This window comes from Strix uralensis, chromosome 27 (assembly GCF_047716275.1).
Source record: "Strix uralensis isolate ZFMK-TIS-50842 chromosome 27, bStrUra1, whole genome shotgun sequence".
NCBI classification, from domain to species: Eukaryota; Metazoa; Chordata; class Aves; order Strigiformes; family Strigidae; genus Strix; species Strix uralensis.
In genome coordinates, this window is record NC_133998.1 from 5180341 (window position 1) to 5195385 (window position 15045).

General features: G+C 61.4%; 2 protein-coding genes across 3 annotated transcripts in view; one reads left to right on the forward strand and one right to left on the reverse strand.

Moving 5' to 3' along the window:
- The window catches only part of PGPEP1 (pyroglutamyl-peptidase I), a 28708-nt gene extending 17815 nt beyond the window's left edge, over positions 1–10893 (forward strand). For both annotated transcript variants that reach the window (XM_074851943.1, XM_074851944.1), the window contains exons 3-4: positions 8258–8860; positions 9577–10893. In XM_074851943.1, the coding sequence (XP_074708044.1) occupies positions 8296–8860; positions 9577–10388 (1377 nt within the window). In that variant the 5' untranslated portion in view covers positions 8258–8295 and the 3' untranslated portion in view covers positions 10389–10893. The remainder of the gene's footprint in view (positions 1–8257; positions 8861–9576) is intronic.
- Positions 10894–12136: 1243 nt separating this feature from the next.
- LRRC25 (leucine rich repeat containing 25) lies at positions 12137–14883 on the reverse strand. Its single transcript, XM_074851831.1, has 2 exons — positions 13774–14883; positions 12137–13038 (listed from the first exon to the last, which is right to left on the reverse strand). Exons 1-2 carry the CDS (start codon positions 14745–14747, stop codon positions 12915–12917), a joined length of 1098 nt encoding a protein of 365 aa, XP_074707932.1. The 5' UTR covers positions 14748–14883; the 3' UTR covers positions 12137–12914.
- Between the last annotated feature and the right edge of the window lie 162 nt (positions 14884–15045).

Genomic DNA, 15045 nt, shown 5'->3' on the forward strand with positions numbered 1-15045 from the left:
CTTTGTTCTTGGATGAGGGATGCGTACAGCCCGGTCTGCACTTGTTAGTGCCTCTGGGACCCGCAGTGGCTGGAGCGCGAGCGGTGAGAGGATGTTCTGCGCATCGGTAACGAGCGAGGCTGAGCGGGATGTGGGACTTGCAGTCGCTTTCCTTGGGGGAAAAGTGGTAAAACTGGGGCGTGCCGATGTCCGAGGCACGAGGAGCTGGTGATCACAGCTCATCCGATTGACTTGGGTTTCCTTTTTCGCTTGAGTTTCGCAGCCATGTCCTGCCCGGTGAACCCTAAATCTTGTCAGTCTTTTCCAGATCTGTCAGTTAATAAAGCATTTCTGCTTTACACACCCTTTCCTGTTCTCACGTGGGCTGAAACGGCAGCAGCAGTTCCCTGTCTCTCCGTGGACTTAGTCTGGGCCAAAGAGGGTTTCAGCAACGCAGCCTTGTGGGATGCAGCAGGTGACCCGCTGGCAGCAGAAGCTGCTGCAATTCCAAAGCTGGCTTGGATCCACGGGCTGCAAATCCCTCGCAGGCTTCCTAAGCCACTTGGGAACCCACTGTAAGGCATTTTCTAGCCAGATTTCTTCTGCCACGCTCCTTTTCCGGAGGAAGAGCTCTCTCGAGGATCGTGGGAAGATGAGCAGCATGTCTGGAAGCTGCTGAGGTGCGTCGAGCTCGAGCGCTGTTGCGTGCTGCCTTCCGTGAGAGCGAGTTGTTAACCCTGGAGCTCCTCCTCTCTTCCAACAGCATCTTTTTACCGTGCCGAGCTGCTTCATCGCTGTCGGCTGAGTGCTGCTGGAGGCCGGCTGCCACGGCGGCTGCTCCTCTGAGGACAGGCACAAATCATGGAAACACAGAATCCTCTTGGTTGGAAAAGCCCTTGAAGCTCCTCCAGTCCAACCATGAACCTCACACTGACCGTTCCCAACTCCACCAGATCCCTCAGCGCTGGGTCAACCCGACTCTTCAACCCCTCCAGGGATGGGGACTCCCCCCCTGCCCTGGGCAGCCCATTCCAACGCCCAACAGCCCCTTCTGCAAAGAAATCCTTCCTAAGAGCCAGTCTGACCCTGCCCTGGCGCAGCTTGAGGCCATTCCCTCTTGGCCTGGTGCTGGTTCCTCGGCTCAAGAGACTCCTCCCCCCTCTCTGCACCCTCCTTTCAGGTAGCTGTAGAGGGCCATGAGGTCTCCCCTCAGCCTCCTCTTCTCCAGACTAAACCCCCCCAGTTCCCTCAGCCGCTCCCCATCAGACCTGTGCTCCAGACCCTGCACCAGCTCCGTTGCCCTTCTCTGGACACGCTCGAGTCATTCAATGGCCTTTTTGGAGTGAGGGGCCCAAAACTGAACCCACTCATCGAGGGGCGACCTCACCAGTGCCGAGCACATACAAGCCAGGATACCATTGGCCTTCTTGGCCACCTGGGCACACTGCTGGCTCCTGTTCAGCCGGCTGGCAACCAACCCCTGAGGTCCCGCTCTGACTCACAGCTCTCCAGCCACTCCTCCCCAAGCCAAAACACAAGTCCTGTGTTGGCTGCTTCCAGGCTGCTACCCTGTTCCTGCTGCCACTGGTCCTGACTGGGAGCAAACTGGGGCGATGGGGAGGACTGGTGCCACCAGATGGTGCTGCCATACAGCCAGAGCATGCACAGCGTCGAGCCTGGCCCGGGACAGCCTGGCACAGGTACAACACTTCGACAGCTCCAGCTTGGTCCTGGGGGCTTCTCGTGGTCCCGACTTCCCCCACCTCCGGTGCTGCTGGGATGGGAGGAGCGGAGGCGTCACCGGTGAAGGAGCAGCAACACGAGCGGCGATTGCGCCGAGGATGTTGGAGATTCAGCGTTTGCCTCTCACCAGCTGCTCTGTGGAGCAGGTTGGATGTCGAATTTATTACCTCAAGGCACGGCTTTGCTAAGACCGAGGGCTAAGCTAAGCAAAGCTAAAGCCTGCCCTGGTAAAGCCCAGAGCCAGCCCAGCGCAGCGAGGTGGGACAGGGCTCGGGGGGGTCACGCTGTGGTCCTTGCCCAAAAGCTGGCCCCTGCTCTGGAGAGTTAACGGTGCTTTTTGACTGGAGGGGTGATCAGAAAGGAAAACTCGATGGTTCTGTTTGAATCTCTGCTTTTCCTGTCTTTTTTCGATGTCCTAGCTCTGGGAACAGTTTTTTTTCCTGAGCTGCCATGAGTTCTCCAGCCTTGTCTTCAGAGCTGGAGCACTGTGGTGTTCTGCTTTCGTTACACTCGCTGATACCCAGCGTGCGACGGGCACCGGGGAGCTTCGAGATCTTCCTCAAACGTGAGCCAGGACGTGCTCTCCCCGGAGAGAACACAGGCTCTCCCATGAGCCAGCCCCCGATGAAATCACTCTTGTTTTAATTTGCTTTATAAGGTGATAAGCTTTTCCTGCAAGGCGGTGTTTCCAGAGTGATGTCATGCTGTTGGGTAAAGCCCCGTGTCAGTGAGGTCGTTCTGCAACCGGAACTCTCCGGAGGGAGAGATCGAAGGTTTCGCTGGTCGGTGGTGAGGAAGCTCATCACAGAGCATCCTGCTTGGGTTTCTTGGATGCAGATCCAGAGAACTGGGGAGGAGATCTCTGCTGGACTGGCTCCTTATACATCTTAATTTTTTCTTGGAACAGCCTGCTCTATTCCCCCTCTTTTCTTCCTCCCCTACTCCTCCGGCCCTCCAAACCCTTAGTAAATGAGGTGGGATTTTTGGGCCACCTCCATCTGGCAGGCTGCTTGCCCTCCACGTTTTCCCAGCTTACAAATCAAAGCTGACCTCAAGCGAAGGTGCTGGAGAGCCCACCCTCCCTTACAGCCGCTGCCGAAGGGCTCCCCAGAGCTTCAGTCGCGAACTCGCAGCTGCGGATCTGGTGCAGGGGAATGGCTGGAATTTCCTGCCCGCTCGGAGCAGCCCGCGCTGCCTTCGGTGGAGGCATGTGCGGGCAGGTCCCGGGTCAGGGTTTGCTGCCTCTTGCACCCTGGGCTGGGCGGCTGGGGATGGACACGCTCCCAGTGCAGCGCAGAATTCCCAGGATGAGGTTTCCATGCCAGGGGTGATGCTCCAGCCGAGTATTTCCCCGTGTCGGGGCTCCTCACCGTGGCATTTCAGCCACGTTTTTCTTCCTCTGCTGCTTGGAGGTACCTCGTGGTCTGGCTCCAGCATTCCGTGGAGATATAAATGAATATTCACCACCTACCTCTGCTACGGGCTGGGGTTTTCTTGATCACTTCCCAACCAGCATCACGGCTCAGGCCTGGGGGAAAGTCTCTTTTTGCTGCTTCCTGGTGACTAATTCCCTCCTGATGGACACAGAAGTCTGATCCATGCCCGGGTTCACAAATAAATTTATTTCTGTTGGAGGTTAGACTAACAGCAACCTCGCTTAATTCTGCAGCAGCTTTCATTCTCAGCCCTCATCCAAAATTGTGCCTTGCACTTAAAAAAAACCATCCAGACTTTTAACATCCTACAGTTTTAAGGAGCTTTCGGGGTTGTCCTTCCCTTGTGGCATCTCCTGAGGCTTTCCTTGGTAACTGATGCTGCTCTGGGCTGCGCCTAGGTTGGATTTGGTTTCCTTCATCTATTTTCCACCCTGTATTGGAAAGCTTTTTGGAGGGAGGATTTAGAGCTCATCTGAGTCCCTCCTGAGCGTGGCTCGGAGCCTGCGTGAAGGCAGGTCCCCGGTTAGAGCTGCAGCTTTCGCTCTGTCGCTGCCTTGTGCCTCGCTCCTGGGCTCAGCGCCACCGTCCGAGGGAGCACGATGCTCCCGAAAGCCTCAGCCTGGGGCTTCCACACTAAAAATGGAGGTGAAGGGCTGTTTCAGCATGTCAGAGGGGTGAGACGTGTCCCTCTTTGAACAGAAAGAGGCTCCCACCGTGGAAAAGCTTCTTTTTTAAAGCTGCTTCTCAACAACCATCACTTCTATCCAGCCCAGGCTGAGCCTGTTGCTCGTGCAGATGATGCTCTCGAGGCGTTACACCGAAGCAGAAGCACCACTGCAGGCTGTCAAGCATCCTAGAGGCCAGAGCCAACCTGTAAATCTGTCTGTCCAGGGAGCCCCTTTCAGGAAAGGTGCTCGTTGCGAGCGGAGAACTTCCTCACGCCGAAAGCGTGGCTGTAAGGTGGTTGAGGCAGCGGGTGAGGGTCTCTCAAGTGAGGTTTCCATTTTTGGCCGTTATTGGAGTGATTTCCTGGCTGCCCGGGCTGAGGGGGCTGGGAATTCGAGTTAATCATTGACCACGGGTGCAGTCGAGGCAGAAATGTCTTTGTCCAAGTGGAGCAGAAGTCTCATTTTTGGTAGATGCTGTAAACTTGCAGCAGAGGAAGAAAAATGTGATTCCAACTGTGACAGGGCAAAATCTGCTTTTTGCCCACCTGACCCATCCTGTTTGTTTTTTATTTAGAAACGTCTAAAGGTCAAGACAGCTTCCACTCTGCCGATTCATCCTGACACTGGCCAGCACTGGGGAAACACGGGATGAGCTTCCCAAACATCCCCCGCTGGCAGTGCAGGGAGAGCCCTCATCCCCCATCCCGCTGCGCCCATTCCCAGACCTGAAATGAGACGGGATGGAGCAAACCTTGTCCGTGACGTGACCGATGGGTCGCCTCAGAGGCCAGCTGGGTTTTTCCCCTTCACTGAGGGTTTTCTCACCCTGAATTACTCCTGGAAGTGCTGAAGCTGCCTCCAGCCACCAACTTCCCTAGAGACCAAGCCCTGACGGCTGCTCGGAGCTTCACGTGGTGGCAGCAGATATGGGAAGCTGCGCTGCTCTTCCCTTCTTAGCCCTTGGCTGAAAAATACACCGTGGGAAAGTATTATCTACCTCGCTTGCAGTAGTTTGCAGGAAATACCCCCCTCCAACATCCGATTTGCTCAACCCAAGTAGTTTCGGGGAGCACGGGAGGTCCCGTAGCTCATGGGGAGCACCCGGCCTTGCAGCATGATGACGGTGGGGTGCTGTAACCTCGCTCTGTCGGTCCCGGGGCTGATGTGCGCCCGCTCTTGGGGGGTTTTGGCTTTTGTCAGAGGCTCTCGGTGCCTTTTCAGGAGCCACTTGCTCAACGGCCACGAAGAACTGATAGACCTAAAATCTGGAGGGCAGCACTTCCCCTCTTGTCGCTTGCGATAACGGACGCTGCAAAAATAAATGAGGTTTCTGCACGCGCCTGTGGGCGAGCAGCCGCGGGGAAGTTTTGTGCTTTTTTGGGGAATCGAAGCCCTCCGGAGCCCCCTCGTCTGCTCTTGCCCCCATCAGTGTCCCACCACCCGGGCTGGGGGGAGCTGCTGGGGGAGCAGAGTGGGGCTGACTCCCCAGCCACGATCGCTTCAAGCAATTTCATGCGAGGAGCCACGAAGCTCCGGTTGCACGTGGCCGGTTTGGGGCTCGTCCTGCAGCCCAGCGCGGTGCCGGGAGCTTCTCCGGTCCCGCTCCGAGCCCTCCGCAAGTTGGTTCAAGCTCAGGGCTGCAGCCAGCCTGCATTTCATGGGGAAGTGACTAATGTTCACGTTCCCCTTCTTGTTTCTTTTGGTGTTTAATCTCAGCATTTGCAACGTGGCTTTTTTCCCCGGTGCTGGCTCAGCTGGGAGCCACGGGTGGCTCTGGGGATGGCAGCGAGCACCTGCCACATCCCCCACCATGCTCCCAGGCGATCACCTCTTGTCTGGAGATGGAGAGAAGGCGAAAAGATTATTTACATCTTTCCAGGCTCAGGTTTTCCTGGACTTTCTAGCAGCCTTTCCAGCCACTGGCCCCCATGTGATGCTTTAAACCCCAAAACTCCCAGTTTCTCTCCTGCTCGCTGCGTGCGGAGGAGTGACAGCACCAGGGCATCAGCTCCTCCTCACCCTCAGCCCCTGGCTCATCCCCCCCAAGGTCTGGGAGTCCCCGGCCACCAGCAATCCTGTGGCCAAGCGCTCCTGTGAATCGCTGCTCTAGATCCAGGTAGGTGAGGGCTGCGCTGCGGTTGTACCTTGCCGAGGGATGCACGTCGGATGCGTTAACTGGAGAGGAACCTGCATCCCCCTGGGAAATCGGATAAATCGGCCCTTCTGATGCAACAGGACCAGAGGAAACGTGGGATGCTGTTTACGCGCGGGGCCGAGGTCGTGCAATCGCATCTTGCAGGCTGGTGAGGACACGCTGGGACGTTTCATAACAGGCCGCTCGGCCTCCACAACCGCTGCTCTTAAAACACAAGTTTTATGGCTGTTGCTGGACTGTAAATCTCCGACTTCCACGGCTGGCGCCTTTCGGGGGGAAAACATCCGGCTTCGGCAAACTTTGATGGTGTCTGAGCGCGAGCCACCATGCGTCACTCGTGGATGGGGCTCGTACCACGCAACGTGCCCACGGTTAGAAAATTCATTGCAAAAGCAGAACTTCAGGATTTAGGGGTTTGCTGGGTCTTGCTCAAGGGCCGGGCAGTGGGTCGGGGCCTCTTCCTGCACCCGGACAGGCTGCACGGCTCTGATTCGGCTTCGGACGAGCATGTTTGGCACCTTGCAGGTGGTGGAGGGTGCTGGTGGCCGGGCTAGTGCCTGCCAGGGGCCTGGAGATGTTCGGGGCAGGGGTGGTGGTGTGACAGTTCTGCCTCAGGGTGTTTCCTGGAGGTTTGAGGTCCTCCTGGGGTGATGCTCCCTCTCACTTCTTCCTTGGATTGGGGGGGGCTGAAGGGTTGTGCAGCCATCCCAGCTGATAAAATCCCCAGGAGAGGGGATCCCAGGAGGGCTTGGTTGATCCCCGGAACTCCCCAAGGATCCCACAGCTCTGACTGGAATGAAATCACCCACTGAGGAGCCAGCGCCTGGACCAGCTCCCTGCGGGAAGATGCTCCGGGTGGGGCTCATCCGGGGTGGGGGGGCTCATCCCAGCTGCTGGAGGGACGGGTGACATGCCGCCTGTGACAGCAGCAGGACGGTGCCCAACTCCACATGGGATGAAGCACCCGAGATAAACCTGGCCCTGAGGTTTCACATGAGCACACGTGGGGTTTCTTCCCAAGCTGGAGGCTCTGGGTGGATAAAAGCAGCATGAAATGGTGCGAGGTCTCTTGGTGGGCTCCTCCTGCCCCCTCCTCCTCCATCCCTCTGCAAGGACGGATCAGAGCCGGGCACAGGAGCTGGACGCGGGGCGATCCCCTCCACGTGACGCTGCCCGTGCTGACAAACTTCTCCATTCACGTGTTTTAGGGTGAAACGTTTAGTCTCGGTTTTGCCTCAGGCAACCCCTTGAGAAACTGGGTGAGAAAGGCAGGAGTAACGCTGGAGCCGGGCTCCCGAGGAGGAGCAGAGGATAAACAGCCATAAATCACGGGATTACTGTGAGCACGTTCATCCCGTGGTGGGAGCACGGTTAAAGACCAGGCGCTTGTCTCAACGTCAGGACATTTGGGAACGGCCTCGCCTGCCCCAGCCAGCGCCGGGGTGGACCTGTCCGTTGCCTCATCCGACCCAGGATTTCTCATCCCTCTGCCCACATTTTTTTGGTCAAAGCATCCCTTAGGAGAAGGCGAGACACGGGTGGTCCCACACCGGCCTCGGTGGCTTGTTCCCACCGTGGGTTTTCTCGTCCCCGGCGCACGGGCAGCCCCGGGCTGGCACGGCGCTTCCTACCACTGGATCCGTGCCACCCCGGCCTGCCCGGCGCCATCCCAACCACCTTCGGGCTGCCCAGGGATGATGTAACCCCGGCTGACATTACTTCAGGAGGGACTAAACCCAGGGCAGAGCCATCCCCCAGCCGCACCAGCTGCACAGAGGAGCCGTTGCCACCAGCTGGGCTGTGACTGGTTTGGTGGGACAAGGTCCAACGTTGATCCACTCCCTCCTCGGTGCATGTGCTGGCACGAGCCAGGCTGCCCGGCCGCCGCTTCCCGGCTCCGCTTCTGCTTCCGAGAGGGGTTTTAGGGAACGGGCTGAGTCCCTGGCGCAGCCCCACGCAATAACGGGGACCCGTGGGCCAACGGGGACTGGCACGAGGCGAGGGACAGAGAAAGCAGCCAAGGATGCAGGGATGGACAAGGCGTGACACCGCCTGCCCGCACATCGTCCTCTCTCCATCACCCCCTGCCACCAGCTCTGCCACCGCCGAGGCCGTCGGACGTTGCCCGTGGCCGCTTGCCCCTTGCCAAGGGAGCAGGGGAGGTGAGGGGGATCCCTCGGGCCACGAGCCGGCATGGTGATCCCTGGGGACAACGGGAGGTGGAGGGGAAATGTTTGCGTCTGAGAAAAAGTATGACATGTTTTTCATCTCCACAGCTGCAATCCAGCTTGCAAATCACTGTTAGAGCTCCCGTATGAAGTCCCAGGCGGCGAGGATTGATTCCTGCTGGGTGTTTACTCCGGCGTCACCCGCCAGCAGCCTGGGACTGGGAGGGGGGATGGAGGGCGGGCAAAGTTCGGCTCCTATAAAGTCAGGTCTGGTCCACTTCATTCATTCCCCTGGCAGCATCGCCGGGAGCGGCACGTCCAGCCTTTGCACAAGAGATTTTGCAAATAAATCCTCCTCCCCCCCACCGGGACCGCCGGCTGCCTGCGCGATGCCGAGGGTGCTGCGGGACGTCAGGGCCGCCCTCACCTGCCTCCTGCTCCTGCTGCTTCTCGCCAGCGTGGAGCTGAGACCCCCCCCGTGGGACGAGGACAGGCTCCAGCTGGAAGCCATCAAAAAGGGGATCCTGGAGCGGTTGGGGATGCCGGCTCCCCCCGTCATCCAGCACCGCCTGGACCAGGAGAGCATCCGGCGGGCGCAGCAGCTGTACCAGCAGAAAGTGGCTGAGCTGACGGGGAACCGGAGCCGGGAGGAGGAGGAGGAGGAGGGAGCCATGCCCAGGACCAGGCACCTGCATCACCTGACCCCCACATGTAAGTGGCGGCGGCTCCACGCGCATCCCGGGACCCTCGTCCCCCCCCCGGAACACACACACGTGTGTGTCCCCCAACGTGTCCCCGCTCGGACACGACAACCCGGCTGCCTCGGCGTGTGCCGGGACATGACCGGGCATGAATCCTGGCGGCCTCCCTCATCCTTATCCCGGCTGCTTCCCTTGCCCGGGCAGCGGGGAGGAGCCACTGTTCGAGCTGTTTGGCTTAAAAACACAAAACCCAGGAAATTTGGGATGAAAGCTTTGATTGGCTGCACAGCGGCAGCTGTGGGTGCCCGGAGTGGGGTTTGAGATGTTTCGGGGGGCGAGGGGAGGGGAAGCGGGGAGGTGCAAGTCCTTGAGCCCCAGCTTGAGCCCCAGTTTGGGGTTTTATCTGGATCTGGGGGGATTTAGGGAAATATTCAGCTCCTGCTGCCTAGGAGGCGAGGGGGGGTGTATGGGGTGGGGGTTGCACTGACAGGTCCTGGGGCACCTGCTCCGGCACCAGCTGCCACCCCTCAGCGAGATCCCCAGGGGGTCCCTGGGAGATGGTGGGTCCTGAGTGATCCGAGGATGAGGATGGGGCCGAATCTCCCTCGGCCTCAGCATCCCTCAGGATTTGGGTGATTCCCCGGAGGCGGCGCTTTGGCTGCCCACAGGAGCTGGTCACAAGCCTTGGCTGGCAGGATGGATCAACTGTCCCCTCTGTCCCCACAGTGCTGCGCTGGCCAGACACCCCCCAGGGACACCAGGACCCCCCAGGAGACCGGGACCCCCCGGGAGACCAGGACCCCCGTGCTCCCTACCGCTACCATCTTCTCCTCTCCCGCACCGAGACTTTCCATCGGCAGCTCCGGGTGGTGCAGGCGGAGCTGAAGCTCTTCAAGCAGTCGCTGGCATCCCCTGGCATGTCCCCGTTCGATGCCTCAGTGTCCCCCCGGGTCAGCATCTACACGCTGCGGGGGGCTCACGGGACCCCCCAGCTCCTGCGTAGCCAAGAGCTGGACCGTGATGCCCTGAGCCTGGACCTCACGGCGGCCGTCCAGCCTTGGGCTACTGGTCCCGAGGACACGCTGCGCCTGGAGCTGGCCTTCACGGCCAACATCTCAGCCTTGCTGGCCACCTCGGGGGGCGAGACGCTGGTGCTGGAGGTGGAAACTCATGAGACCACGGGCCGGGGGGCCAGGAGAGCGCGGGGTCTGGAGGAGGAGTGTGGGAAGAGCGATGGGAAGTGTTGCCTCAAGTCGCTCAAGGTCTCCTTCCAGGACATCGGCTGGTCAGACTGGGTCATCGCCCCCAACAGCTACTACATGAGGTTCTGCGAAGGTTCCTGTCCCCACAACTACAAGCCGGCCAGCATGCACGCCCAGATCAAGGCCCGCATGCACTCCCTCTCCAAAGCCACCCCGCCGCCCTGCTGCGTCCCCGCCGGCTACGACCCCATGGTGCTGATGCACTACGACGGCGAGGGCAGGCTGGTCTCCACCCTCTTCGAGGACATGCTGGTCACCAAGTGCCACTGTGCCTGATGGCATCGCCCCCAGCTCCGACTGGAACCTGTCACCGCCCGCATGGGGCAGAGCCTGCCCACCTGCCGGCAGCTCCAGCACCCCAAAAACCAGACCCCGTGGCATAAAATGCCTCCACGCCGGCCCTGGCTCCACTGTCCGGCTCAGCCGCAGGGTCTCTGGTTGTGAACCCCCCCCTCCACAGGCCACAATAACTTATTCCCCCTCTCTTCCCTTATTTAAACCCGTATTTTATTTGGTAGCTGGATCCTTCCCACCCCAGAGAGCCCAAATGGGCTGGGGGGGTCTGTCCCTGGGGTGGCCACAGCCCACCCTGTGTCTGAGCATCATCTCTTCTCTGCTTAGAGACTTATTTATACAACCCTTTTATTTATTGCTAACTTATTGCATTTTACAGCAAAATACCTTTTGGGGAAAGGAGTTTTTTTTGTGTATTTGTATTTTATATATGTCTATAAAGCAGAAATAATGTAATAATGTAAATGAATAAAGTGATGGGGACAGGGCTGCTGCCTGCTCCTCCTGCACAACTCCAGGGGTCTCCGACCGAAGCCCCGCAGCAGGTCACCTTCAGGGGGGGTCCCACCACTCCCCAGGGAGCTGACTCCATCCGCATTTGCCGGTAAATCCTTACGGCTCCCCAGGCCCAGGCCGGCCCATCCCCGCCCTGCCAGCGGGTGAGTAATGCCTGGGCGATGCTCCCAGGGACCTTTGAGTTGTTTGTGTCCTTGAGCTGGGTGCTGGGTGCAGCCTTGACCCCCCCACCCCCCCCGGGCGGGACGTTCAGCTGGGACGCGGCTGCTGCCCAATTTCCAGGGACGTGGAACCCCCCCTGGGCACCAAGGGGTGGGGGAAACCCCAGCTCCCTCGGGCTCTGCCACTGCGGAGGTTGGTGACATGCACCGTGTCCCCGAGGGACTTGGCACAGCTGGATGGGGTGACTCTGCTGGTCTCAGGTCCTCTCTGGCCTGTCCCCTCTGCCAGCACCTCACAGGAGTGTCCTGGGCTGCTCCGGCCCCTTGGCAGCTCCCGGTGGGGACCTGGGCTTGAGGAATGTGGGATAAGGAGATGTCCACTCTGGGGATGGGGTCTTTGGGGACCAGGGCTTGGGGGACATGGAATATGGGGACCTCCAGCCTGGGGATGGGGTCTTTGGGGACCAGGGCTTGGGGGACACAAGCTATGGGGACATCCACTCTGGGCACGTGGACTTGAGGGACCTGAGCTTCAGCGACCTCCACCCTGGGGACCTGGGCCAAAGTGACATGGGACCTGTTCTTGAGGGTCCTGGGCTCTTGGGACCCCTGTTCTGCAGCCACAGGCTCTGGGGACCTATCCTTGAGTGTCCTGGTCCACTGGGACCCCTACTTTGGGGACATGGACTCTGGGGACCTGTCCTTGAGGGTCTTGGTCCCTTGGGACCTCTACTCTGGGGACACGGGCTCTGGGGACCTGACTTTGAGGGACTCTTGGGACCCCTGCTCTGGGGACATGGGCTCTGAGAGCTCCAGGGACTTTCCCCAGGGCCCTCTGGCCTCCCACAGCTCCTTTGGGTTCAAGTTTACAGCCACCCCTGTGCTGGGGCGTCCCTTATCGGGGCTGTCAGGTCATTAACAGATAACGAACGGTGGCTCCGCTCCACTGGTGTCACCCCGCTGCTGCCCGAGGGATGGATCCAGCCCAGGAACGGCACCGGCCACCCCGTGTCCTGCCCTGGGGCTCCCAGCAGACACGAGCTACACAAGTAATTTAAGATAATTAAGCCATTTAATGGGGCACGGTGGAGCATCACAAGGGCTGGAGCTCAGCAGATCCACACAGAGCTGGGGGGGGACACCCAGACAAGCCGTGGGGTCCCCATGTCCCCAGGCTGCTGGTCCCCTCAGGGTGCACAACCTGGCAGCTCAGGGATCTTGCCCGGAATATTAAAAAAAAAGGGGGGGTTGCTCTGTTCCCCAAAGTGGCAGATTTAGCAGGAAAAGGGGGGGTGGGGGGGGGGAGGCAACAGCGGGGTTGGTCCCCATGCCCGGATGTCCCCAACCGCCAACATGTCCCCAGGCGCACGTGCACCCTGACACTCTCCGCCGGCAGCCGAAGGGGAAGAGGAACCGTGCGCCGCGGTCACCCCACGGCCCCCTGCTCTGCCAGATGGACCCGGGGGGGGCCCCACGCGTGTCCCCGGCCGGGAAGGCTCCGGCGTGCCGGATGCTGCGCTGAGGCGTCCCTGTGGTCGGTGGCCGGGGAGGAAGCGTCAGCCCTCGCCCCGCGGTGGGAACTGGGGCGAAGGAGGGGGCGCGGGGGGGGTGGATTAAAAATACACCCCCCCCTGAGAAAGGCGTCTCTGGCAGGAGGTGTGCGTGGGAACCACGCGTGTCCCCGTCCCAGCCGTGGGAAGACCCACGGAGCCCTCATCCATGCGGAGCGCCCATCCCCGTCCCCTCTGGGCTGGGGGGGTGACCAGGGAAAAGTCCTGGGGAGAAGCGTCGGTGGGAGACAGAGCTTCACCCCCGCCCCCCCCCCGGCCCCTCACTGGTTGGGGATGACGTAGACATTGTCCTCGGTGGGGCTCTGTGTGTTGGCGTAGATGGGCTGGTCCCCGGGGGCGGCCTCGCTCTCCAGGAAATAATCGTCATCCACCGGGACCTGGGGGCTGCGGGGGGACAGAGGGGTGGCACCCCCGCACCGTGCCCAGGCCATGGGGCAGGTTGGGGGGGGCTGGTCCCTGGTGGGGGAGTGAGTGACACGGGACGGCTCTGGGTGTGTGGGTGGGGGGGAAAAGGGCTCAGCCCCGGCGAGAGCCTGGGCCGTGGGGATGGTGGGATGGGACAGCACGGGACGGCACGGGTGGCACTGTGTGGGGTGACATGGGGTGGCGTGGGAGGGCATGGGGTGACATGGGGTGACATGGGGTAGTGTGGGGTGACATGGAGTGGTGTGGGGTGGCATGGGATGGTGTGGGCTGACATGGGGTGATGTGGGATGGTGTGGGCTGACATGGGGTGACATGGGTCGGCATGCATGGGACTGGATAGCATGGCACCAGGCAGCATGACACGGGATGGATGGGATGGGATGGGATGGGATGGGATGGGATGGGATGGGATGGGATGGGATGGGATGGGAGGGGAGGGGATGGGATGGAGTGGGGAAGGGGATGGGATAGGATGGGATGGGATGCGATGGGATGCGATGGGATGCGATGGGATGCGATGGGATGCGATGGTGGGATGGGATGGGATGGGATGCGATGGGGTGGGATGGGATGGGATGGGATGGGATGGGATGGGATGGGATGGGATGGGATGGGATGGGGTGGGATGACACGGCACAGCAGGGAGGGGCCGGGCCATGCCCTGAGCAGGCAGCCCCCGCGCCGGAGCCTCACCTGAACCGCTCCTCCGGCCATCCCGGTGTCCAGCCCCGCGCAGCAGCCGGGGCGGTGCAGGGGCTGACGAAGACGTTCTCATAGTCGGGTGCAGCACCGGCGGCGCCGACCTCACCGGCCCGGCTGATGTAGCGGGGCTGCCCGTGGGCCGCAGCGGACTCCCACTTGCCTGACCCCGCGCCACCAACGCCAGCGGCCGCTTTCCTCCGCCGGTAGCAAACCACGGCGGTGACCACCAGCAGCACGGCCATGCTGGCAGCCACCCCAGCGGCCACCCCAGCCACCAGCCCCACATTGCCATGGCATTCACGGGCGTGGAAATCGGTGACGTTGAAGGAGTCGTCGTGGGCCGTGAGGCAGCGGCACTGAGGCCCCGAGCACCCAGGCTGGGAGCAGGCGCAGGGTGCCAGGACGCTGCCCACCACGTCGCAGCGGCACGGCACGGCCAGGAGCCGCAGGCTGGCCTGGAAGGCGGTGGGGGGCACGGCGGGCAGGGGGTTGCCCTCCAGTCGAAGGCTTTGCAGAGCCGTGGCGTTGGTAAAGAAACCGTCCGGCAGCTCCCGCAGGCGGTTGTGCTGCAGCTGGAGGTGCCGCAGCCCCCGCGCGCGGCTCAGGAAGGCGGGTGGCAGCTCCCGCAGCCGGTTCCACGACAGGTCCAGCTCCTGCAGCCCCGGCCCGACGCGGGATGAGGGGCTCAGGGCGGCGATGCCGTTCCGGCTCAGCCACAGCCGGCTCTGCTGCTGGAAGGGGCCCCAGTCCAGCTCGGCACATTGGTGGCTACTGTTGGCCAAATCCAGCTCGGCCGGGGCACCCGGAGGCACGTCGAAGCAGGGGGGCGAGGGGGCCGCGGGGTGCAGCAGCAGCAGCAGCATGAGGGGGGCTGCAGGGTGCCCCATGGCCCCTCCACTGCGCCGGGCGCCTGGGTGGGAAACAGGGGGGTCAGCAACACCCGCCTGAGCAGACCCCCCCCCCATTCCCGCTGAGCCTCCCAGTGCAAACCAGTGTGGCCCAGTCTGGCACCCACCCTGCTCCCTCTCTCCCCAGGCAGGGCAGCACCCGGGGGTCCCAGTGGGTGGTTTTCTGCTCCCCCCCCACCCCAGCACCCCAACTTGCCTGCGCTCCGGCCGCCTCTCTGCCTGGTGCAGGCGGGGGTGCGGGAAGAGGAACAGGCGGGTCCTGCTGTCTCATGTCACCCCGCCAGGGCGTAGCCGGCCCCGGGGGGGGGCAGGGGGGCAGCACCCCCACTTCAGACACTGCCAGACCCCCCTGGCC